The sequence below is a fragment of the Suillus fuscotomentosus genome, assembly GCF_016647785.1.
Source record: "Suillus fuscotomentosus strain FC203 chromosome Unknown F5891scaffold_163, whole genome shotgun sequence".
Lineage (NCBI taxonomy): Eukaryota > Fungi > Basidiomycota > Agaricomycetes > Boletales > Suillaceae > Suillus > Suillus fuscotomentosus.
The window spans coordinates 16,141-40,572 of record NW_024539675.1 but is presented as its reverse complement, the minus strand read 5'-3'; the positions used below and the strand labels follow the sequence as shown (position 1 = coordinate 40,572).

General features: G+C 46.3%; 8 protein-coding genes across 8 annotated transcripts; 5 read left to right on the top strand and 3 right to left on the bottom strand.

The window, feature by feature from the left end:
* Positions 1–52: 52 nt before the first annotated feature.
* On the top strand, positions 53–867 carry F5891DRAFT_1198770 (uncharacterized protein; the record flags this gene model as incomplete). The annotated part of the gene is made up of 3 exons (XM_041368672.1): positions 53–268; positions 323–619; positions 667–867. The coding sequence occupies 3 exons, from the start codon at positions 53–55 to the stop codon at positions 865–867; spliced, it is 714 nt and encodes a 237-aa protein (XP_041217389.1).
* A 4,563-nt stretch (positions 868–5,430) lies between these two features.
* On the top strand, positions 5,431–6,156 carry F5891DRAFT_1198768 (uncharacterized protein; the record flags this gene model as incomplete). The annotated part of the gene is made up of 1 exon (XM_041368671.1): positions 5,431–6,156. One exon carries the CDS (start codon positions 5,431–5,433, stop codon positions 6,154–6,156), a length of 726 nt encoding a protein of 241 aa, XP_041217388.1.
* Positions 6,157–7,493: 1,337 nt separating this feature from the next.
* On the bottom strand, positions 7,494–8,513 carry F5891DRAFT_1198767 (uncharacterized protein; the record flags this gene model as incomplete). The annotated part of the gene is made up of 5 exons (XM_041368670.1): positions 7,494–7,602; positions 7,659–7,752; positions 7,796–8,173; positions 8,222–8,376; positions 8,440–8,513. 5 exons carry the CDS (start codon positions 8,511–8,513, stop codon positions 7,494–7,496), a joined length of 810 nt encoding a protein of 269 aa, XP_041217387.1.
* A 1,190-nt stretch (positions 8,514–9,703) lies between these two features.
* On the bottom strand, positions 9,704–11,404 carry F5891DRAFT_987486 (uncharacterized protein; the record flags this gene model as incomplete). Its single annotated transcript, XM_041377914.1, has 10 exons — positions 9,704–10,010; positions 10,107–10,230; positions 10,288–10,347; positions 10,399–10,458; positions 10,510–10,665; positions 10,717–10,743; positions 10,795–10,842; positions 10,899–11,112; positions 11,158–11,214; positions 11,288–11,404. The coding sequence occupies 10 exons, from the start codon at positions 11,402–11,404 to the stop codon at positions 9,704–9,706; spliced, it is 1,170 nt and encodes a 389-aa protein (XP_041217386.1).
* Positions 11,405–15,602: 4,198 nt separating this feature from the next.
* Positions 15,603–15,935, bottom strand: F5891DRAFT_965614 (uncharacterized protein; the record flags this gene model as incomplete). Its single annotated transcript, XM_041376182.1, has 1 exon — positions 15,603–15,935. The coding sequence occupies one exon, from the start codon at positions 15,933–15,935 to the stop codon at positions 15,603–15,605; it is 333 nt and encodes a 110-aa protein (XP_041217385.1).
* A 2,997-nt stretch (positions 15,936–18,932) lies between these two features.
* On the top strand, positions 18,933–19,535 carry F5891DRAFT_965633 (uncharacterized protein; the record flags this gene model as incomplete). Its single annotated transcript, XM_041376183.1, has 1 exon — positions 18,933–19,535. A coding segment is annotated over one exon (603 nt), but the record flags the coding sequence as incomplete, so codon positions are not given.
* Positions 19,536–20,986: 1,451 nt separating this feature from the next.
* F5891DRAFT_965607 (uncharacterized protein) lies at positions 20,987–21,391 on the top strand (the record flags this gene model as incomplete). The annotated part of the gene is made up of 1 exon (XM_041376181.1): positions 20,987–21,391. A coding segment is annotated over one exon (405 nt), but the record flags the coding sequence as incomplete, so codon positions are not given.
* Positions 21,392–23,218: 1,827 nt separating this feature from the next.
* On the top strand, positions 23,219–24,051 carry F5891DRAFT_1198763 (uncharacterized protein; the record flags this gene model as incomplete). Its single annotated transcript, XM_041368669.1, has 3 exons — positions 23,219–23,435; positions 23,487–23,669; positions 23,729–24,051. 3 exons carry the CDS (start codon positions 23,219–23,221, stop codon positions 24,049–24,051), a joined length of 723 nt encoding a protein of 240 aa, XP_041217382.1.
* Between the last annotated feature and the right edge of the window lie 381 nt (positions 24,052–24,432).

The window sequence follows — 24,432 nt, the reverse complement described above, 5'->3', positions numbered from 1 at the left end:
CATCTTCACCATCTTTCACTTGTATTGCCAGCGCCATAGTCCTGTATTAGCCATGTCTGCATCTCATGCATCCACTTCTGGCACTCTGAATCCCGGAAGCCATTACCGACCTCTGAAGCTGAGCCTTGCAACTATTTCCTGCACATTGGCAATGGCTGGATCGCGCGTCCGTGCAATCATCTCTCAATATCGGACGGAAGCTGCCAACAATGGTCTATCTGCTGACCGGATCAAGTATTTTAAAGCCGGGCTGCAATGGGAGATGAATGTATGTCACCACTGCCCTGATGACTTTGTTGGTCAATGCTAAGAATTTGAGCAGACATTTGTCACACCACTCCTGCAGTACTCCGCTTCACAGAATATCGTGTCGGTTCTTCCGGTCCCTGTCGCTTATATCCTTAAGTTGTATCCCATGCTGACCTGGAACACTGTTCCGGACGACGTCTTTTCATTCCACCTCCTTTCATTTCATGATGAGCCAATTGCAGGACATCCGTCCCGGATTGTGTTCGCATATACATGTCCATGGTGGATGGGAAACACCACAATCCCTGATCAACCATGGCAGTGGGATGAAATAATGGCTTCCTGCGTCTCTCACTACCAGTATTGGGCGGTAAGATGTCAGCTGAATTACCTTGATTGATGACTTATCTGTTTCAGCTTAATGTTGAGGATGATGCTTTGGTACTTCCAGAGAAGTTGAAAAACACTTCGACTCCACCACTCATGGGACTGAGATTCATCAAAGAACGCATGGAAGCATTGCTGGAGGAGCAAGATCAGGGCATCGAAGCTAAGATGGGAGAGGTGAAGATGTACACTGACATGTTAGAGAAATTGAGGAAAGGCAAAGGAGTGTAGTCCCATTCAGTCTTCATTGTATACAAGATGTAACATATTCTATGCATTCAAAAATCTCACATTCGAGTCCCGGACGCCCAGGTCCCGAGTCCCGAATTTCGGAGGTCGGAGGTCGGAGACCCGGAGCTTGGCAACTGTGTTGGCTGTCAGGGTATCCAGACCATTGGAGATAGCATGTGTCAGTATTTTGCATTTCATGGTTTATGTTGGGTGAATATGGAATCGGGGATCAGGGACTCGGTATTCAGAACAGTGTCAAGTCCCAGGTCACGAGCTCCGAGTCCCGAGTACCGAACCCTGAGTCCCGAGTCCTGAATTTCGGAAGTCGGGGTTCGGCGACCCGGAGCTCGGCAACTGTTTTGGGTGTCAGGGTACTCGGAGCATTGGAGATAGCATTTGTCAGTATTTTAAGTTTCATGGTTTATGTTTCGTGATTATGGAATCAGGTGTCAGGGACTCGGTATTCAGAACAGTGTTGAGTCCCAGGTCATGAGCTCTGAGTCCCGAGTCCCGAAACCCACACCCAGCAGTTGCCGAGCTCCGGGTCGCCGAACCCCGACTTCCGAAATTCGGGACTCGGGACTCGGGGTTCGGCACTCGGGACTCGGAGCTCGTGACCTGGGACTTGACACTGTTCTGAATACCGAGTCCCTGATCCCCAATTCCATATTCACCCAACATAAACCATGAAACGCAAAATACTCACACATGCTATCTCCAATGGTCTGGATACCCTGACACCCAACACAGTTGCCGAGCTCCGGGTCTCCGAGCCCCGACCTCCGAAATTCGGGACTTGGGACCTGGGCGTCCGGAACTCGGTATTCAGAACAGTGTCGAGTCCGGAGTCCACAATGTCGGGGTTCAGGGTTTTGTTAAATGTGTATGGCAATAACAAATGTTAATTCGAGCGTATTTATACATCTTCCCCCAGTCTCAAATATCACTTGCTGAGGTCCGGGTGTCGGGACTAAGTACCCCGGCACTCAGGACTCCCATATGTCAAGTCCCGAGTTCCAATTATCGAATACCGAGGCTTGCATCCAAATTATTTAGTCCCACATATCACTTGGGAAATGCTCAAAATTGAGTATTGAGGTCCGGATCACAATTGGTACATGGTATTCATTTGTTGGAATGTATATAGGTCACAATGCTTGCTCTTTGTTTGATCTTTCACACGCTGTATGCACCATCCACACTAGCCCATCCACATGATGGAACACCAGCATAAATATGAACAGCATCCCTCATATACCATGCCCAAGCAATCCGATCCCCTTCCACATCATACACTCCATGTCTCACAATCTTTCCGGAAAATGCAATCATACAGCCGGAATTGTACTTGAACTCCAGCTGAAGGTTTGGCATTGTCATCCGAGCATTAGAATAGTCCCCCACGGTGGTGAGAATGTCGAAGCATTCAGCAATGGACATGTGGTCTCGATGATGGGGGGTTTCCCGATTGGAAATGATGGAGAGGGTGTTAAACACGGATGCCCAGTACTGCAGGGCCTCCGGCATCTGTGGCAGATCCTTGCTTACTGCTATATTTCCAAGGTTTGACAAGGTTCTCAACCCTGCCCAGTACTGCTCAGGATGCATGACTCTGAGTGCCGCGGACGCGATGGCTGCTGGCCTTGCAATGGCTTTGAGGATATTCTTGCAGGAAGGTCCCTTCAATGATGCAGATACCTCCGGATCGGACACATTCTTTGGGATTGGTAAGTATGACTGCCGGAATCACCATCTCATCAGATCCTACCTCGTGTCCCTGTTGAAACCATGCCGGAGATAGATTGATGCATCCGGGAGTTGCTCCAACATCTTCCGAGCCCCGGTTGAACAACCTTTGATTAGTTCGCCAATTGCCATCAGCCCTTACACTTTTTTCGAGGCTTGGAGAGAGCAAATAGGTGGCCTCCCTGATTTCCTTCTGTAGGTTCCATTAATATTCGATATCCATCGAGTAACAATGTATATTACACACCTGGGTGGTGTCTGTCAGGGCATCTGGGAGATACCATGCAATGATGGCACCGGATGCATCAAGAATTATTGCAGGTTCATCGACCAACCTTTTGCCTTCATGGCCAGGAGGACACCTCTCAAGCAACCTCGCCTCTTTATGTTCATTATGCCCGGTGTCCTTCGGGGAGATCAATTTGCTATATCTTGCAATATCCATCTGCATCTGAACTGTCATGCAGGAATTTGAATGATAAATAGAATTTTCCGAATCTGCAGGAAGACCCACTGGGATTTTTAGATGCCTTTATGAGTACATCAGCCAAGCGATCGCACGCCATCACCAGATCAGTGTCTAGGTTGGGGGAAGGTATGACTGGGCCTCCTCCAGTCTTCTCTGCCTTGAATTTCTGTTCAGTATATTCCCCTGCTTCATAAGTCACAGTCAGGGCCCAAGTGCGCCAGATGTTTATGCTATCAGGAGGGGAAGGGGAAGAACCGTTCATGCTGGATGTTAATCTTGGGAAATCAGACGCTGAATGCTGGATGTCCGGACTTTGGTGTTATAGGGGGTGGAGATAGAGAGGATCAGATAAGGGAGCCATGGATAATTTTGGCCGCTGTCAAAGATGTATTATTATCCATTGCTCAATGAAATACTACCTGATTGGAAGTGTGCTGGTCATCAGATATTCATTTGTCGACTCCTGGGTCCCGGTACTCGGAAGTCGGTACGGTTGACCCATATTTGAGTGGTTGGAATTTGGCGTCTCATAGGGCAACACAAGCTTCGTACTGCCATATCAGGAGATCACCTGCTGCTCCGGGAACTCGGTAACTGTGATTTATTACCTCCTCTGAGTAAGGTTGACTCGCTGGTCATCAGATATTCATTTGTCGACTCCCGGGTCCCGGAACTCGGAGGTCGGTACGGTCGACCCATATTTGGGTGGTCGGAATTTGGAGTCTCGTAGGGCAACACAAGCTTTGCACAGCCATGTCAGGAGATCACCTGCTGCTCCGGGAACTCGATAACTTTGATTTATTACCTCCTCTGAGTACGGTTGACTCACATTTTGGCGGTCGGAACTTGGCTTCTCGTAGGGCAACACAAGCTTCGCACCGCGGATTCCATATTCTGCAAGACAACCTAAGCACCATCAGAGGCCATGTCAAGAGAGCACCTGCTGCTCTCTTCAGAAACATCTGAACTTCGGTTGGCCATTTAACATGGAAAGTATTAACTAAATTATGTGTTGAGTTCCGGGTCCCGGAACTCGGAACTCAGTACAGTTGACTCCAATTCTGGTGGTCGGAACTTGGCTTCTCGTAGGGCAACACAAGCTTCGCACCCCGGATTCCACATTCTGCAAGACAACCTGTGCACCATCAAAAAGTATTAACCAACTTATGTGGTGAGTTCCGGGTCCCGGAACTCGGAACTCGGTACAGTTGACTCAAATTCTGGTGGCCGGAACTTGGCGTCTCGTTGGGCAACACAAGCTTCGCACTGCCATGTCAGGAGATCACCTGATGCTCCGGGAACTTGGTAACTTTGATTTATTACCTCCTCTGATTTGGTTGATGTACAACTACCTCAGCTCCATCATGTCTACAATTATGATACACATGGGCCCACCCATCTATATTGTATACCACCCTCGGCCCACCGGTCTAATACAACATCCCATACAACACCCTCGGCCCACCGGTCTAATTAATATGCGTCTGGGCCCACCCGTATAATACAATATTTTATAATACCCTCGGCCCACCCGTCTAATTTAATATGTGTCTGGGCCCACCCGTGAATGTGATAACAAGTACCTACCCATCTATCTCATACACATCTACCTTAATACACCCATCTGCATAATATCCAGCTACCTCGGCCCACCCGTCTACCTAATATTCATTTACATCGGCCCACTCATCTACTCTATATATTCCCTGCATGGGCCCACCCGCCTCCATCGGGAATAATTTGCCTCCCGGCCCATCCGTCATAGTCGAGAATATTTTTATCATGGGCCCATGGTCCGCTGGCCCGTATCATACGGGATATTATGCACGTCCGTTCCCTCGTATTATACGGAGATATGTCACTGTAGTATGTGACAAAAGATAAAGAAGCCGATGAAGATGAGGACTGAACCCCGGAAACTCCCCTAATGGCATAAGCCTGGATTCCTTACCTTCACCGATACCAGTTGATTCTAACAAAACAATGAAGTATCCCTGACTGTCCGGAATGACTTGAAACTACCACGAATTCTACAGAAACTCCTCTTAACCGACATAAGCCTGTGGAACCCTCTAGAATGCTGACCCAGATTCTGATTTAAACAAAAGACATCTGAAGAACACACCCACCCCAGATCTTGAACTCTAACAAGATATTCTGGAAGAATGAACTGGCATGGTGACCATCCCCTCTGCCCAGACATGAGGCCACACACGCCTTGATAGATTGAACCTTGGCAATAAAGGTATCAAACAAAAGATAAGTCAAGTGGAGCTTGGAATGATCCAGAAGAACATATAAAGTTACTCTCCTACGATCGTCTCTCCTCGTGAACTCCCTTCATCATGATGACTTCCTTTGAAGAAACTCCTGCCATTGTATCCTTGAAGGACTCAGGTTATCCCAAGATCCTTGACCACCTAGAGAAAGGCGCATCCGCTGAGACCACCATACTCTCCCCTGATCATTTCCTCGAGATCGACACCATCCTTGGAAATGCCGATGTTGGAACTGCTGCCACCACGTCGCTTGTGGTTAACATCATCCGCACCACAAAACTGCTTGAGAATGCAGTAAGTTGTGAAGACTTGGACGCAGCAACCAGAGCACTAGCAGTGCTGCAGTTCCAGAAACAGATTCGTGCTATTGCGCTTCACCTACTCCCAGATGACTTCACCGATACTATTGCACTCGCCACCAAAAGAGTAGGAGAAAAGATCGATAGACCTGTGCGCACTCTAAAGAGAAAGAAAGCCATGATCGACCACACCTGCATCTGCCTTCGATGCGGAGGATACAGACACACCTTCAGAAAGTGTCCAGACTATGTTTGCTGCGTCTGCAGTGAACTTGGACCAGACCACTTGTCAGTCCATTGTCCTCAACTCAATGGAGAGATACAACTCCAAGAGTTTAGAGATGACGAGAAGTTCTTTGAGACTCGTAGACTGGGAGAAGAACCACGTCGCGCTAGAAGCACTCATTGCTCAGAACCCACTACCACGTTCGCCGACCCCTCACTCCCGCACCACGACACCCGCACCCTCCTGCACTCTCACAGAGGAGAAGAATGAAGATTGTTGAAGCCGGTGACTTCAACCAAAGTAATGGGGTAATGTTACAATAACATCGCCAGACCTAAGCCTAGGTCCTGACTGACAGCGGTCCAGAACCGTTATGACTTCACTATGGCCTAGAAGGCCTCCCAATCTCATCATGATGGCTGTACGCCTCATGTAGAACTAGACCAATGCATGTTGCACCATGTGTTGATGGACCTTTAGGCCGGAGCACCTCATGTATGTATCTTGACATAGAAGAGGTGCCTCATGCACCTTATCAGACAAGCAAGGCTTGCCTCACCTCGTCTTATCTCTGACTCAGGTAGAGTACTTGTTCATCCTTTCAGAGTGACCCTAGTCTCTCTGTCTAGACCGCACTTCTAAGGCAAGCCGACACTACCTTAGCTGTATATCTGTTGTAGAAACAACAATACTGGGAGGAACAAATGATGCTCCTGACTGTATCTAAAAAAATGTTGTAGGTCGTGCGTTGCCTAGTCTGCATTACTTGAGGAGACAAGCGCGTTCGACCCTAAAGGGAAGCGAGTGCAGCGAAGATCTAGAGGTATGCGCTGAAGCGAGGCGCGAGAAAGCGCAGGTGCGCGCAAGGCGCGGGAACACACGTGCGTATTAGCACGAAGTGCAGGAAAGCGCGCACACGCATGCGGAAATGATAGATAGACTAGACTTAAGTGATAATATGATGCAAGAGATGTCAGAGTGCGAGATGTAAAGGAATAGAGCTCTATTGCGACTTTCTAGGTAGTAAGTACTAGGTAAAGTGAGAGGTGAAAGTAAAAGTAAAGTAAAGTGAAAGGTAGGAAAAGTAAGTTGGATCGTACTGCTGGCGCTTATATAGCGTACCTAAGTGTGGTCATGCGGAGCCGAAGTGCTACCGAGTAGGTATGTAAAGATATATATAAGTAAGGGTCCATGATAAAAATAAAGTGGAACAATATACAAATGAGAGAAACAGAAATATATGCACTAGAGAACTTGGAGGACAGTGGATGGATGCATCTGGATGGCTGGCACTATAGGGTGCTCAAGCGCGGGAAAGTGTGTGTGCATATACATCGCAAAGCGTGCGAATGGTGCGCGCATGGCGCGCGTTGCATGGGAAAGCTGCGCCTCGTATAGGGATAGCTGCGGGTAGCGCACGGAGTGACACTACAAGTTCGTGCTATGTACTCCTTGTTGGAAACTGCCATATCACGCCATGAGAGGCATGAGTCTCTACACTGTTAGCCCTTCAGCTTGATGAGCTGCTGCGCTTACCAAGCTTGACGGAGGATCCCTTGGGCTTCATCCAAGGCTAGAACACCGTCCTTCCATCTTTGCGTGATCGCTTAGAGATCTGCCATTCGGTATTGGGAGGCTCGACCTATCCAAGTCGTAACAGGTACAAGCATGAAGCTTCCTGGTGAGAGCACAAAGCTCCAATAGAGCATGAAGTCCCTGTGTTCAAATGCTCAGTAACATGGGGAGGGAGGTCCTTGATAAATTTCTCCAACTCTTCCAGACAACGTAAAATGATGCCATCTGTGTTGATAACAAGAGGGATTGAGTACACCTCGTGAGAGTATCCAGCGAAGTCTGATAGCTGACCTGTAATGCAAAAAAAAGTTAGTTTATGTAGGGTACAGACTACCTGAATATGTATGAGGAGTCCACCCCTTGATAGATAGGATGACATTGGGCTCCTGCACAACCACACCATGAGTTCTGCGATTCTCATTGGACTTCTTTGATTTACCTTTCCACTTTGTCATTGTGGCTTTCTCTGCATTGTCCTCGTCCTTGTCTTGGCCCAACTCAGTCTCATACATGTTGCCGAGATGCTTCCTGAGATATGGACCCACTAAGGCGCATAATTGACTTGCAGACAGCGATTTGAGATCAAAATCAGGGCCAGGGGATAGAACTCCTGCTGGCCAGTCATGAATGCAAAGTTGCATATAGTAAAGGATGTCAAGCATCCTCATCCACCTGCTGTTTGACATTTTAGAGGGATGACCAGCATCAGCTACTGAAAGCATGTGAGTACACCGACAGTGGAATCTGATAAGACACAAACCAAATGCTTCACTGATAATTAAAGGCGCCACCATGCAATTTCTATCCCTGGCAGATTTGCCATTGCACAAGAGGGGAGCATTGGGGACTGCAACAGGTGGTGAGAGAGAACTGAGACTCTTGCCTTCTGCTTGAGCAGCCTCCAAGTCCTTGTATCTGTAACACATCTCATGTATATTAGTATCACATCCTCTTGAAGAAAAAGACAAAAAAACACACTTTAGGATTGTAGTAAGCTCATCTATCAAGCGATTTACATCTACTTGTTGAGCATCAATGAGAGCCTTCACCATATTAGACCCTGCAAAAAAGCCAGAGGCCTGCCAACCAGATTCCTTATCTCCTGGATAAATGGTAATACCAATGATATGGATTCTGTGGGTGCGATGTAGAAACAACTATTCAGATGGGGATATACTGGACTATGTGTTGGGTCTTGCTTGCCTAAGCTGCTATGCTTGTAGTGACAAGTGCATTTAACCCTAAAGGGGAAGCAAGTGCAGCAGAGATCTAGAGATTGGTGTGGAGGGTGCCACTCATCGGCCGATGTGAAGTGCGGGAAAGTGCATGAGGCGCAAGCATGAGAATGAAGCGTGGGAAGGTAGTGCTTGGGCAGCGCGAAGCGCGAGAAAAGCACAAGGTGGGTTTACAAGAAGAGCTTTGTGATAGATGTTAAGAATATTCTTATTGCCAATAGCTACTAACTATGGCATGTGATGGATGAGCTTTACACTGATAGTGAGGTGCAGGGAGCTTCTATATGATTCAATGATGTAAAATATGAACTACAGGCGCTTATATATGTCTAAAAATGCGCCCCTGAAGTGGAGCAAAAGCAAGTAGGTAGAGTATGTATGTAATAAGGGTCCATGACATGAGAATTGAGCAATCACTAAAATATAATATGGTCTGATATGGAGAAAATGATATGAACACATACCAGTGAGGTTAGTTTGGACAATGGATGGATGTGTGACGTAGGGTGCTTCGAGCGCAGGAAAGCATGGTTAGTGCATGCGCGAGAATGCAGTGCTTGGGGCGGCCGATGTGCAGGAAGGTAGCATGTACTTGGTGGAGGAGAGTTTCGCTTCGCATAGGGAATGATTGGAGAGGTATTGATACAAGTTGTGCATCAAACTGTACTTTGAGATGGTCGCATATATAGCCTCTGCAAAGCCACAGAGATATCAGTCTCTACAGCGGTACCAATATGAAGCCTTCAAAATATTTAGTCATTGATCAAGTCACCAAAGAACACTTGCCAATTTCGCAAACACTTCATGAACTGCTGTCATGAGACTGGATGACTCCCGTGATGAAAGATCCTCAGGGCTGGCAACCACACTATCCCAATGGTGTTGGATTTTCTTCCATAGGGATGTGTGGTTAGGGTCTTTGTATGGGTGGGCATGATAGTGTGCATTTTGCTTGACTTTCCATGATGCCAAGTTCATTGGAAGGTCATTAATAAACACCAAAACAGTCATGAATACAATAACTTATGTTCTTTGGATGGAGGTAGTACAGTCGGGAACCAGGCTTGATGCTGGTTCCAGGCAGACTCTTTGCAAGTTGCCTTCATCGCTAGTCCTGCCTTGATAAGAATCACCCTCCAGTGTTTCCCAAACTCTTTTCCAATTGCAGTTGCTTCAGCCATAACTCTCTTGCCAAATTCTTCCGTTTTCAAAACACCTTCTTTGGACAGTCTTCCTGCTTTATGTGTGGCCCCATCCCCATCTTCAGATGTCTGATCTTCATCACAGCCCTCAGGATTGGCATCGGCATTGTCACTGTGGTCGTCTGCCACTGCTCATCCCTTCTGCTTGTCATTTGCAGACAATCTGAATGGCCTTGCAGGATCATTAGCGCGTTCTGCTTTCTTTCACTTCTTCTCTTCAAGTTCTGCCCAGTTGCTGTCAGAGTCAGAGCTCTCTGTGGGTTTGCTCTCATGACCAGGAGCATACCATTTGCGAGCACCAGATCTACGCAGGCGAACAGTCGTGGGTGCAACTGCAGCAAGACACATTAGTTGCGTACTAATATATATATAGCAAAATTTAAATTTACCTGTAGTCTTCTCCTGTTTATTTGTCACTGCAGTACCATCACATTCACTGTCAGACAGAACTACAATAAAGCATGTTAGTTGTATACCACGAGACATGCCACAAAACTTACCTGCATCTCTCTCCATTTTGTTCGTCATAGTAGTGCCACCACATTCACCATCAGATAGACCTGCAATAAAATATGTTCATTGTATACTATGACATGTGTAGCAAAACTTACCTGCATCTCTCTCCCCTTCATTTGTTGCTGCAACACCACCACATTCACCATTGGATCTCTCCCCTTCATCTGTCACTGCAGCACCACTGCATTCACCATTGGATCTCTCCCCTTCGTGTGTCGCTGTAGCACCACCACATTCACTGTCGGATAGAACTGTCACGCAACATATTAGTTATTTACTACAAAATGTTTAGTAGTACTTACATGCAGTCTGCTCTCTGTGGTTCGTCGCTGCAGCAGGTCAACATTTAAATACATCCTGCATGGGAGCAACACACATACCTGAATCCTCATTGGCATCATTACTAGTACCATCTTCCTTGAGACCAGCTGGACAACAAAATTTAATGAGTTGATAATGAGTAAAAGACCGAGAGAAAACTTACCTGATGGCACATAGCCATCTGCACCATTTGTGGACCCATTGGCGGTGTCAGACAACTGGACCTTGGGACCTTCATTCATGTCACTGCACTTCTTCCTGCCAAGTGACGAGCATTTGCTGAAGTTAGAGAAGAAAATATCTTCTTCAGCAGATGATGTCATGGGATCAGAACATTTGGACCTTGGAAGAGGGCGAGCCTTGGGTCGAGGATGCGGCTGATGTTGATTTAGTAGATAATAAAATGACAATTATAAGCTTACATGGTCTTGGGTTTGGGTATTCATGACAGACTTCGGGCCAGCATGAGAGCGAGTTTGCTTTCATGTAGTACATGGAGAGGCCTTTAGCAATCAGCAGTGGTTGCAGTGTGAACAATAAGTAACACATTACCTGGTTGTCATCGGCATTAGATTTGGCAGCCTTTTGGTCCTTGGACGCGTAAGTGCGAACATAGTCAGGTGGTGGTGGGGCTTTAGTCCAACACCCCGAATGGGTAACAAGAGGCATTTGAAACTGCTTCCAATGATCACAAAGATACGAGGAAGATAAGTTGAAGAACACAAAGTTGCCTCAACAGTTTTATTTCACTGACACAAAGTCAGGTAAAGATACGAAAAGCGTGAAAAAGTTGAGAATGTTAGAGTGAATATAGGAGGGGCTGGAAATTTTGATGGTGTCTGAATATCATATCACATTATATACAGCGACCAGACTCTATGAAAATAGTTATTGCGTTGATTGAATAATTATCTGGAATGGAACTTACTAGCATATTGGGGTGTCACCCCCAAATAAAGCTAGTAAATGTGGGCCCTTACTCAGGGATGTGTCACAGTAATATAATAGAGCCAAAACAACAGTTGGAATAGAGTTGAGAGATGATGTGCAGTGTATGAGACATCAAGTTATAAGTTACGGCATTATAAAGGCCAGGAACAGAAGGTAAATAAGATAGTGTGAAGGTACAATATAATGTGCAGGTGGTGAAGAAACTGAATCCAGACTTCAATACACAGTAGAGACGCCAGTAGAACCTTCATTTGTGGGGGATGACTGCTATTTCCAATGGTAACAGATGGTGTATGAAAGGGACATGTGAGGGTAGACTCACCTATAAAAAACGGAAAGGCGGATGGAATGGACTGCCATAATATGCAGGTATGTGGATGGATGACAATAATGATCTCTGAGGATTTGGTGCAAGGGTATATCACTAGAAGTAGATATGAGACAAATGTGTACACTCACTTATTAAAGACTGGAAGTGAAGTATGACGCACCAGATTGAACACACCATCATAATATGCGAGAAATTAATGACGAGGTTAAAGGACCTGTTTAAACAGATGATTAAGATTTTAGCGTATTCTGAGGATATGACACTTACCCGCAAGATGATAGTCACTCAATCCAGACTTAAGTTCTTTCTGATCCTCGGTGGAGTGTACAAAAAGGATATGTGAGGGCAGATCAGTAGAAGTAGATAAGAAATGTGCTCACTAGTGAAAAAACTGAAAGAAGAAAAGCATGACACACCAGGCAGAAAACGGATGTGAGGCACTCCCACGGAAGGTCTTCAACCCTATTGGTGCAGCAATGAATGAGCAACCAGGGCGACCCTCCAGACACACAGTCTGAGAGTGATAGATCAGTGACACGAAGTCAACTAATCAGGGTTTGAACGGTGTGTGCGAGGAATGATAGCTAGTTGAGAAGGGGTGAAGGGGAAGAAAGGGTGAAGTGGGGTAAAACTCAAATAGACCTCTGGACGCGAGTATATAATTCAGCCCAAGGGGATTGCAACTGAGAACAATTCCTCTATGTAAAATTTGGAGGGAAATCACTGAAACTAATAAGAGCTAGTTCGGAAACCCATGTGAAGTCAGGTGGAATCAATTTGCAGTCGGCAAGCATGGTCGGCACACCACCCCGAACGGCTGACTTTCAACCTTGCTTGCATTGTACTACTACTGTTATCGCATCAATAATCTTAAGGATCTTGACAAGTGTTGTATCTCTACCAGCTCTTGCTGCGCATTACTGTAACTACTGTTCTCACTACAATGACACGTCCAGAGATCCAACAACGCCTCTTTCACTATGCTAAAATCCTCATCAGCATCCTGATATGTGCTACAGGATCCCTACTACAATCTACCTACTCCAAAGACCCGTAACCGTACCACACATCCATTCTCTCTGGTGAAGGCTGGCTTATGGAGCTTCTTACTGGACATCCGGAACACATTTGATGCAAACTGGGTATGCATGCACATGCTTTTGAAGCGCTCATCTCTGAGCTCCGTAACTTCGGTTATGTTGACTCCAAGTTCGTCTCGTTGGAAGAACAAGTCGCTATATTCCTGTATACTAGCATCACGGGTCTGACTACCCGGCACATTGGAGAGTGGTTTCAGAGATCGAACGATACGATTTCACGGTGAGCGCTATTATTTTTTGATCTATACAATACATCTAATATTTCCTAGTTATTTTAAAAGGATTCTACACATATTCTCATCCCCCCCGTTCTACACTACCTACGTCCACTTACCGGACGGCACTTCGGTCTCAAAAAAAATAAAAAACAACCCCAAATTTTGGCCATTTTTCTGTGATGCTGTTGGCGCACTCGACGGAAGTCATATTCATGTGTCGCCCCCTGCCTTTGAACGCACTGTATACCGTAATTGCAAAGGTTTTGTTTCGCAGAACTGTTTATTTGCTTGTGACTTCGACCTCAATTTTGTCTACTCTTTGACCGGGTGGGAGGGTTCAGCTAATGATTCTCGGATTTATGAGGATGCGCATGTGCATGACTTCCACATTCCATGACAGAAGTACTACCTAGTGGATGCAGGATTCCCGCTTTGCCCTGAACTTTTTGTGCCATACCGTGGTGTCCGTTACCACCTCGCGGAGTGGGGCCGTGCACATATCAGGTATGTTTTTCTAACTTCTTCGTTTCTCTAACTTATATTTTGATGGCAGGCCCGTCAATAAAGAGGAGCTCTTCAACCTACGCCACGTGTCTGCACGAAATGTGATAGAGCGCATCTTTGGTGTCCTAAAACGCCGCTTTCGCATTCTCCTTTTGGCACCAGAGTACCCCCTCGACACTCAAGCACGAATTCCTGCTGCATTGTGCGCAATCCACAACTTCCTATGCCTACATGATCCCAGTGAGGATGAAGAGTCGCACGGCGAATCATAAGCGTCTGAGAACCCTGATTTTCAGGGACAAGCTGATGATGATGACGACGATGAAGAAATGAACGACAATAGTGGTCATGTGGTGAGTGGTCGCGCAATGCGTGAATGCATTGCGCAAGCAATGTGGGATCAGTATCAGGATGTCATACATGAGAGGGCTTTGTTGGACTCAGGTTCAGACTCGGAGGTATCAGATGCGTTGGACGAGAGCGAATTGGAAAGCGTAGCATAGAAACACATGTAATTCGGTACAGAAACAACAAGTACTTGGTATGGAAACAGCTAGTGCAGCTAGTGATTGAGTATGAAAAAAACAAATGAGTGCATGCGAGATTGAACAAATGGCAGGTAAACTACATGGCACTGGCGGCACAGTTACAACTGCGGACGGACGTATGGCACTTGTGGTGCTTGCGGGACCTTCTGAAATCTACACTGGATCATGTGCTGGATGAATGCGTACCGCGTGTCTTTGTCATCGTTTTGAAGGTATACATTGGTGACAGCCGGGTCATCTGCAAACATGTGCATGACAATGACCCTCTCCTGCAACGGATAGCAGTCTGCGTCTTCCCCATTCAAGATATGCAAGGCAGCGTGTCTCTGCTTCTCCAGCCTTTCCGCATCAGTAACCATACCCTTCTCGATCACATCGGTGAGACGATTGATGGACCCTTGCATGCCCACAACAGCTGCAGCTGGCGTGATCTTGGCTGCTCTTGCAGCACTGGTCATCATTGCAGATTGGCCACTGTCAGCGCATGACTGGGTTGCACGCGACTTCTGTTTCTTTGATGCTTGAGCCTCAGATTGTTGTGGCAGTTCAGATGTCGATGAAGGTACTGTGGATGCGAATGTGGCCGCATCATCATGGAACATGGATGTGGCATCGTGTGAGCACTTTCCGGTACTGGAGGTTGTAGAGATAGTTGGTCGAGTGGCAGCACTAGACAGGGGAGGAGGAGAAGCGATGGTATTGGTCCCGGACATAATGACGTCACCACTTGTGCCAGCAGCGGCACTCGTGGAGCTAGTAGATCTGCCACTCGTGCCAGTGATGGCACTCATGGAGCTAGCAGATCCAGGAGCCTGAGCTCCTGGGGCATCCACCCCAGGCTCATTGTCAATGGAGGGCACGGGAACATTGGTGGCTCGGAAAGCCGCTGCCCCTCGTGCGCCACCCACAGGTAAAATCTCCTGCATCCGCTCAAGATAGACCCATCCGGAGTTTCAGAAAGGGCGCATTGCAGAATTGGACTGAAAGAAATGTAGTATTAGTAAAACAACATGACATGAGAGTATAATGACATACCTTTTGCTGGACATATGCATCAAACACTGCTGCTGCTGCTTCCCCCTGGATGTTCGCATCATACTCAGAGTGCCACTGATTGATTCCAGACTGCTTGCAATACTTATCGATAGCATTGTAGATCTGTTTCAACTAAACACATGCTAGCTGAGATCGATAAACTGATAACGTAGATTGAAATCAGCAACTCACTGATGTCCACTTTGTCTGGCACATTTTGCCAGTCTTTTGTGGGCCCTGTGTCTTCTTGGGTGCGATATCCCTCGCTGCTCCATTGAATGTTACCATCTTGAAGTTGCCTCCTTCGGCACGCTCTGACCGATGTTCATGAAGGTAGTTGACCAGCGCAGTTACTTCTGATTCGGTCCAAAATGCCTTCTCTTTCTCTTGAGCCATGAGAACAGTAGTGTAATGTGCAGCAAGAGCTGTTAGAGATACAACACTTGTCAAGATATGTTTATGATGGGTGAGATGGACACCCTTGAGATTATCGATGCGATAACAAGATTCCATGGTGGTACACTGGTAGTAGTAGGATGCAAGCAAGGTTGAAAGTCAGCTGTTCGGGGTGTGCCGTGCCGACCATGCTTGCCGAATGCAAATTGATTCAACCTGACTTCACATGGGTTTCCGAACTAGCTCTAAGGGTGGTTGAGAATGGATGGAGCGCAAAGGCTAGCGCAATGCAATGCGAGCACGAGCGAGCTGCCGTTGACTCAGTGTGAAGCTAGATTGAGTGGCTGAAGATACATTAATGTGCGGTAAAGCACGGCCATGCGGAAAAGATATGCAGGTGCCACAAAGTGTTATAGTGAAGCGGCAAAGATGGCGGATTCGTAAGTAGCGCTGTAGGGATTCATTTCTGGCTGGGCTGGTAGAGACTGTTTTTACCTTACCTTATGTTGGCACTTTTGTAGCTTACATAATCAAGTTATCTTTTCACCAGTTACCAGTATGAGTCAGAGTACTCAGCAAGTTTTCATGATATTTCCTCTCCTCTGAGCCTTGAGCCTAGTCCAGAAACCCTTTAGGGTCGAATAGCAGCTAGGTTCTGCAAGACCCAACATTGTTCAGACTCACCATCTGAATTGTTGTACCTTCAACGCGACAACTACTGAAGCAAGGAACTGATAGGATAATGTGGCCGGTAGGTAGATACGCGCAGCGGTTGATGCAAAGCTTAGAATGTAGATTCAGATGGTAATGTGTGCAAGTGGATGATAGATTCTATGTGGGAGGTTAAAGATACATGAAATTCGTAAGTACAAGTATATATGAGAACATGCCGAAGTGCTATTCCGAGCCGAGTAGGTAGCGGCTGTAGGTAATAAGGGTCCATGATGAAACTAATAGAGATATAAATGAAATAGCATTGGAAATATGGTCAGTCTATTCCAAAACAAGTGAAATACGCACCGATAGACCAGCAGTGGATATGGATAGGACAGGATAAGGACGCTCAACAGAGCCAAGTAAAAGCTGTTACGATCCGATACATGTGTGCAAGCTGCGGCCGTCGGCCGATAGCAGAAAAGATGCACATCGCATTAGTGTTAGCACGCACAATGCAAGGACCTATGGGATGATGCAAAAATAGCCTTTACAAGGCCACAAGGACTCTAAGTCCTACAACAGCACAAAGTTCAGATGGCAAGAGAGGGCCAGGAGTTGGAGTTGAGGCTGGAAGTTGAGGGCCACAATGATCTAATGAGGAGGCAGGACAATAGAGGCAGTGGTGAAGAGTTGAACAAAGTTGGGACTTTCCCACAATTGCACTCACTACCCAGATTCAGTTGGAATTTCATTGGGGATTTTCCTACTGCATTTCTATTCAATTCCTTACATTTCTATCTACCACCATTCATCGTTCCTCCTTTCTCTTCTCATCGTCCTTCCTCTCTCTCATCCTGCCTCACTAGATCATTGTCACCCTCAACTTCCAGCCTCAACTCCCGAGGGTATATTTCATAGTTCTTAGTTGATATTGCGAATATCATCATTCCTTCACTGTCCGTATCCTTCATTGTCATTATTGCACACACCACTTGCTTTTCCGATGCTCACTATCACGTCATCATTAGTTTCCAATAACCTGAACCCGAACCCGAAAACATTGGACCCGACGCTTTTGCATCAGACATCGTAATTATACCTTCGGACATTGTTTCCCACGCTCGGACTATTGACCCCACATCACTCACTGACCCCCAAAACTATTCCCAGACTGCAGGCCCCTGGGTTGAACGCACTTGTCTCATCAAGTATAGCAGACTAGGCAGTGCAAGACCACAACATAAATATATCAGTTTGGAGCCATCTTTGTATAGCCCCACTCTGTGTTGTATTCCTACACCGCACTGTCGCTGTGCAGGGAAATCTAGTTATTACGATGCCCAACATGCACTTCATTCCAGAGTTTCACCACTTTGAAGAAGAAGACCTACAAGCCCGGGCAGATGGTTACTTCAGCGTTATCGATTGCTTCCAGTGGCCTCAGTCCTACAATGACTCTTTTTGTCATGCTGTTTGCATTCCTTGAAAGGAGGCATTTCCATTCCTGCATCCACTACATTGGGCCTGGTTCACCCCTAGCCGGGATGACCTTAAGTCCATTCCAGGGAATTCATTTCCTGTAGGCATGCTGGCTCCTGATAAGGTCGATGGCTCGCAGTCCCTTCTCAAACTGGCTGAGCAACGAGTCCACAATTACAGAAAGGATCAGCCAGACAGAGGTCAAATCATATACAGTTGCCTCTTGTACCTCCATCATGCCATCGCACGGTTGAAGTCCCACCCCCTTACTTTTTGAGATCTTCTCATTTTTGTCACTGATGCTCAGCACCTCTTTCTTGACATATACTCTTACATTGACTGGGTACTCATTCCCAGTAAGAACTGGTTATGACGGGAAAGGACTGTATGTGTTGGGATGTGTTAATAAAAATGGCCACAAAGAAAATACCAGCAGGGCACATTCTGGTTATAAAGTGGGACAATCCGCACATTTTCTATATGTTGGTGCGAGATCCCTAATGCCCTCATATGTTTTGTTTTGCAAAAACACATCAGAATCATGTAGGAGCATATAGTGGAACCACCTCGGTGCTATATCAGAATGTGTTTAAATAGTATTATATATGATTTTATTGTGTATCGCTTGCATCTCGAAATATGCACAGGTAACATTGGGTGTGATCATATTATACACTGGGAGCACTGAAATAACAAACGGCTACAAAAATACATCAGCGGTCAGTGCATGAAGGTATCGAAAGTGCATCAGAAAGAGTCTGTGAATAGAGGTATCGAAACTTGAAAGTGTGCAACTGAATCTGAAACATGCGGCTGAGAGTGGGGGAAGTCTGATGTAATGTATAAGAAACTGACACAGGCCATCATAGTACTAATGCGGTAATTCACATCCCAACACATACAGTCCTCTCCCATCATAGCCAGTTCTTACTGGGACTCATTGCCCAACCTCGTACCACTTTTGGTGTTTGCCATGAGGTCAACTTAGGATGGATGGGGGGATTCATGCAGAGCAGTGACATCTGCGAGAAGTTATTCTGCACTGGTGTCCCAGCTTGGTATGTCCATACAAGCGCATACATACCCCTGAAAATGATGGTTGTTGAACCGGTCTTACTCACATGCCCAGATCACATCATTATTGCCATATACACAGAGGGCAGAAAAATCTGCCCATTTGAAGTCATCTACCATGGTCAAGGTGGTCGCAATCGTCATATGCACATTCACTGCCTATATGCAGGCATGACATACCAAGATCCCGAGTCTGACAAATCTTCTCAACTGTCGTCCAGCTTGAGTTGTCCTGCTTCTGGTCCCAAATTATCTGCTCTTGGCAAGGCGCCTAAACAGAAGGGAAAACAATGGCACCGGTGTAGAGACTCGTGTGTCTCATGGTGTGATATGGCAGGTTTCACTAGGAAGTATACAGCACAAACTCGCAGCGTCATTCTGTGCGCTACCCACAGCTATCTCTATATGACGCGCAGCTTTCCCACGCAACGCGCGCCATGCGCGCACCATTCCCGCGCTTCGCGATGTATACGCGCGCGCGCGTTCCTGCGCTTGCGCGCCCTATAGCGCCAGCCATTCAGATGCATCCATCCACTGTCCACCAAGCTTCCTAGTACGTATATTTCCATTTCCTTTATTAGCATAGTTCCACCTTTATTTTTATCATAGTTTCTCACTCATATATATCCTTACATACCTACTCGGTAGCGCTTCGGCTCCGCATGACCGCGCTTAGGCGCGCTATATAAGCGCCAGCAGTACATACTATTACTTACCTACTTTTCCTACTTTTCACTTACTAGTTACTACCCACTTACTACTTAGCAGAATATAGTAGAAAGCTATTCCTTTACATTTTGCACTCTTATATCTCTTATCTTGCTTTATATCACTACTTAAGCTTAGTTTCTCATTTCCGCATACGCGCGCGCGTTCCCGCGCCTTTGTACCTTGCGCGCTCCTGCGCTTTCTCGCGCTTCGCTTAAGCGCACACTTCTAGATCCTTGCTGCACTCACTTCCCCTATAGGGTCAAACGCACTTGCTTCTCAAGTAACGCAGACTAGGCAGCGCGCGACCTTACAACTTTTACAGATACAGTCAGGAGCTTCTTTTGTTCCTCATTGTATTGTTGTTTCTACACCGGCCTTGTATGTAACATTTTTTCTTTGTATATGTTGCATGCTCACACAATTTTCAGACTTCATTGAAGCTCGCCCTACACAGTCAGGTGAATCTAGGGATAAGTGGAAAGATCCTGAGACTCCTTTCCTTCCACCGCCAAACCTGCATTGGGATGGTGCCATGAAAACTGCCATTAAGGACAAGTCTTGTGTTCGCACACCCTACATTATCAATCGGGGGTATAGATTCTCTGAACCTGCTCTCCTCCTCGGTCCCAAGTTGCCTGAATGATTGCAACTATACCTTGCCAACTGGCTTGCTGCTTGTCCACTGTGGATTGGCCGAGTTGACCATGATCATCCATGCACTTATCCCACTCCTCAGCTCTGGCATGATTTCCTCAGTAGCGTCCCTTCTGTCCAACCACAATCTTCCAAAGGGAAAGAGCCAGACGGAAAGAGTCTTACAGCCACCAAGAAGGGGAAGCGAGCAATGCGGTGTAGGGATTCATTTCTGGCTGGGCTTGTAGAGACTGTTTTTACCTTACCTTATGTTGGCACTTTTGTAGCTTACATAATGAATCAATCTTTTCACCAGTTACCAGTATGAGTCTGAGTGCTGAGCAAGTTTCTATGATATTTCCTCTCCTCTGAGCCTTAAGCCTAGTCCAGAAACCCTTTAGGGTCGAATAGCAGCTAGGTTCTGCAAGACCCAACATTGTTCAGACTCACCATCTGAATTGTTGTACCTTCAGCGGGACTTATTCAGTGATGACCTGTTGGAAACTCAGGGTGATATATTTTCACCAGAAGGAGTTGTTGAATTTTGGGGTGAACAAGTCTCCATCGCTAGTCTTGCCACCCCTCCTTCGCTTCTAGTCCAGAAGATCACCTAGGAGTTATTTGAACTTGGCTTTCGGTACGAGTTGAGGGATCTCGATCATTACTTGGCATGGGGATGTTGGAACAATGATGCCATTGGTCATGAGCAGCTCCTCCATAGCATCTTCCTAGGTGAGGCTGGTTTGGTGATGTGGTCAGAGTTGTTTCCATCAGAGAACTATGGGTTGTGGAACAACACCTTGATGGGCTGTCTTCCTTACCTTGAGAATTTCCGAAGACTGCTTTGTGATTGGGATGATGTTCTGCCTTGTCTTATGACACCACTGACCTCAGACAATTTCACAGATACATACTCCTGGGAAGTCAGGTGCATGGCGGTGACATTTTACATTCAAACATTCTTTGATCATTTCGGCAGGCCTCCCATTGTGCCCCACTTGCTTCCTATGCAATCATAATCTCATAATTTCGCTGTTTTTGTCTTTTGCCCATAGCAATGTTTTGCAGTTTCGTTACCTCATCATTATATGTTTGATTGATGTTACTGGATTCCTGCTAGTTGAATTTGTGTGACATAATCAGCGACACTGCCTCCAGTGTGATTTGATGTTCATGTGCAATGTAGGACACTCTGTTACTCAATTTTGTAGGGCCATGGCATGGACTTCCATTTGTAGGCTTCTCATTCTCTCATCTGTTTGCTCTCATTCATGTATCCTCTGTTTTAAAGCTCCTTTTTCATTCTGCGAGTTCCATCAAAACATATATCTGGTTCAGTCAGTTGCACAACAAAATTCACTTATTGGGCTAGTGCAGTTACTGACATAATTACATCATGACATTGAAATGCAGATGATGAGATGTCCGACTATGTAGGGTTCCTGACCCGAAGGACTTGCTCTGATGCAATTATGGACATTTGCCTTGAGGGCTTTGTCTTCCAACTTCCAGTGTATCTCCCAGTGTATCCACCACCACCAGTTATTCCATTAAACTCTCCTCAACTGCCCATTGGTCCACCCAGTGTCCACTACAATTAATCACTGCCATTGAACTCTGCTGGACTGCGCTGTAGAGACTGATATCTCTGTGGCCTTGCAGAGGCTATATATGCGACCTGTCTCAGAGTACAGTTTGATGCACAACTTGTGCCAATACCTTTCCAATCATTCCCTATGCAAAGCGAAACTCTCCCGCGCCAAGCGCGCGCTACCTTCCCACGCATCGGCCGCCCCAAGCGCAGCATTCTTGTGCGCGCATTAGGCGCGCTTTCCCGTGCTCGAAGCACCCTATGTCGCACATCCATCCATTGTCCAAACTAACCTCACTGGTACATGTTCATATCATTTTCTCCATATCAGACCATATTCTATTTTAATGATTGCTCAATTCTCATGTCATGGACCCTTATTACATACCTTACCTACTCGCTTCAGCTCCGCTTCAGGGGCGCATTTTTAGACATATATAAGCGCCTGTAGTTCATATTTTACATCATCGAATCATATAGAAGCTCCCTGCACCTCACTATCAGTGTAAAGCTCATCCGTCACATGCCATAGTCAGTATCTATTGGCAATAAGAACATCCTTAACGTCTATTACGAACCTCTGCTTGTAAACCCACCTTGCGCTTTTCCCGCGCTGCTCAAGCGCTACCTTCCCGCGCATCGGCCGCCCTAAGCGCTTCGTTCTCGCGCTCGCGCCTCACGCGCTTTCCCGCGCTCTATGTCGGCCGACAAACGGCACCCTTTGCACCAACCCCTAGATCTCTGCTGTACTTGCTTCCCCTTTAGGGTCGAACGCACTTGTCACCACAAGCATAGCAGCTTAGGCAAGCAGACCCAACACATAGTTCAGAATACCACCATCTGGATAGTTGTTTCTACAACGCTAGAATTGCTGTCGCACCCTCATTCCCTGGTCTACGGTGTTTTCCACAAGGGCGCGGGTTCTCACAATGGACAGGTGATGACTCGAAAGCATTAATGAAGGTAAGCCTGATGCTTGTATTATCTTGTGTACACTTATGCAACTATTTACTAGGTCTATCTTCCAGCAATCGAAGGGCACGTACCGGACAATGTAGTTTGAGCATTTCGAGCATTTCTGGAATTTTGCTACATCGTTCATGCCAATATCATCACGGATGATACTCTCACAGAGCTCAGGGATGCCCTCAAGCGCTTCCATAGATACCGCACCATATTCCAGACTATCGGTGTCTGCTTTGACATCTCCCTGCCCCGACAACACTCCCTTGTTCACTATGAGATTCTCGTCCAAATGTTTGGCGCCCCAAACGGGCTTTGTTCATCCATCACCGAATCCAAGCATATCAAGGCAGTAAAGAAACTGTGGCGACGCTCAAGCAAACACAAGGCTCTCGGTCAGATGCTCCTCACCAATCAGCACCTGGACAAAATTGCGGCAGCAAGAGTTGATTTTCATTTGCGCGGGATGCTTAAAGGTTCTTGCGCTTTCAGCTACTATAATTCATTTTGTACATGCTTTATGTTTGATTTTGATTTGTTTTTATTCATTAAATCCCCAGTCAATAATTGCTTCAATCCCGAAGATGACAACAGCACTGAGTTGGACATCGACAACAACAACCATGAAGCGCAATGGCCCGAAAAAACCAATCCATTTGCCAAGGAAGCTGACGACTATGGCGATGTCGAGGATGATGGAGTTGTAGATGATGAGGACATTATTGCTGATGTGAACTTGGCACGTTGTGCTTGTGCATATTCAAACTTTCTGACAACTTTCGAGCATTAATGTGACATTCAGAACGTAAATGTGCGCGTACAATTCCCAAACTTGCAGATGAACTTGATTTGCCATCACTCCCACATCTCATTCGTCTGTTTTTATATGACCAGATTCACACTGACGACAATCATTCTTCCGCCGATGTCCCCCTTCGTGACTGTCCATCTTTTACAGGACGCATCAAGATTTTCCATTCTGCTTCCACTACGTTCATTGCACCAAGCGATCCAAGCGGAATCACTGGCATGCGACACGAGCACATTCATGCTGTGCCCTCATGGTGCAATGGACCAGGCCGGTATGACCATCAGCAAATCGCTGTGTTCCTTTTCGTCCCTTAGTCTACTTAAAAATATTATTAAGGCCATCAAGGAAAATAAGCTGCTATTTTTATACCTGGTTCAATTTATTCTAAGGCCAACGTCATTGCAAGTAAGTTTAGGGCAAGGTAAGGCAGGATGTTTATGATAAGGCAGCGAAGGCAAATGAGTTCACAGAAGTAGTACAGTACAACTTATTTACATGTATTTACTTAGCTTGGCAAGGCAGAAAAACAAGTGCACAAGTGTGAACAAGCAAAGTTGGTATATCCAAAGACCAAAACACATAGTAAGTTCCACCGGCACTCATTGTCTTGATCATTGATCAAGGAGATATACAGAACATGGCTTCCAAACCGGTGTATGGTAGTATATGAGGGGGGAGGTGCCAGTGGGGAGAGA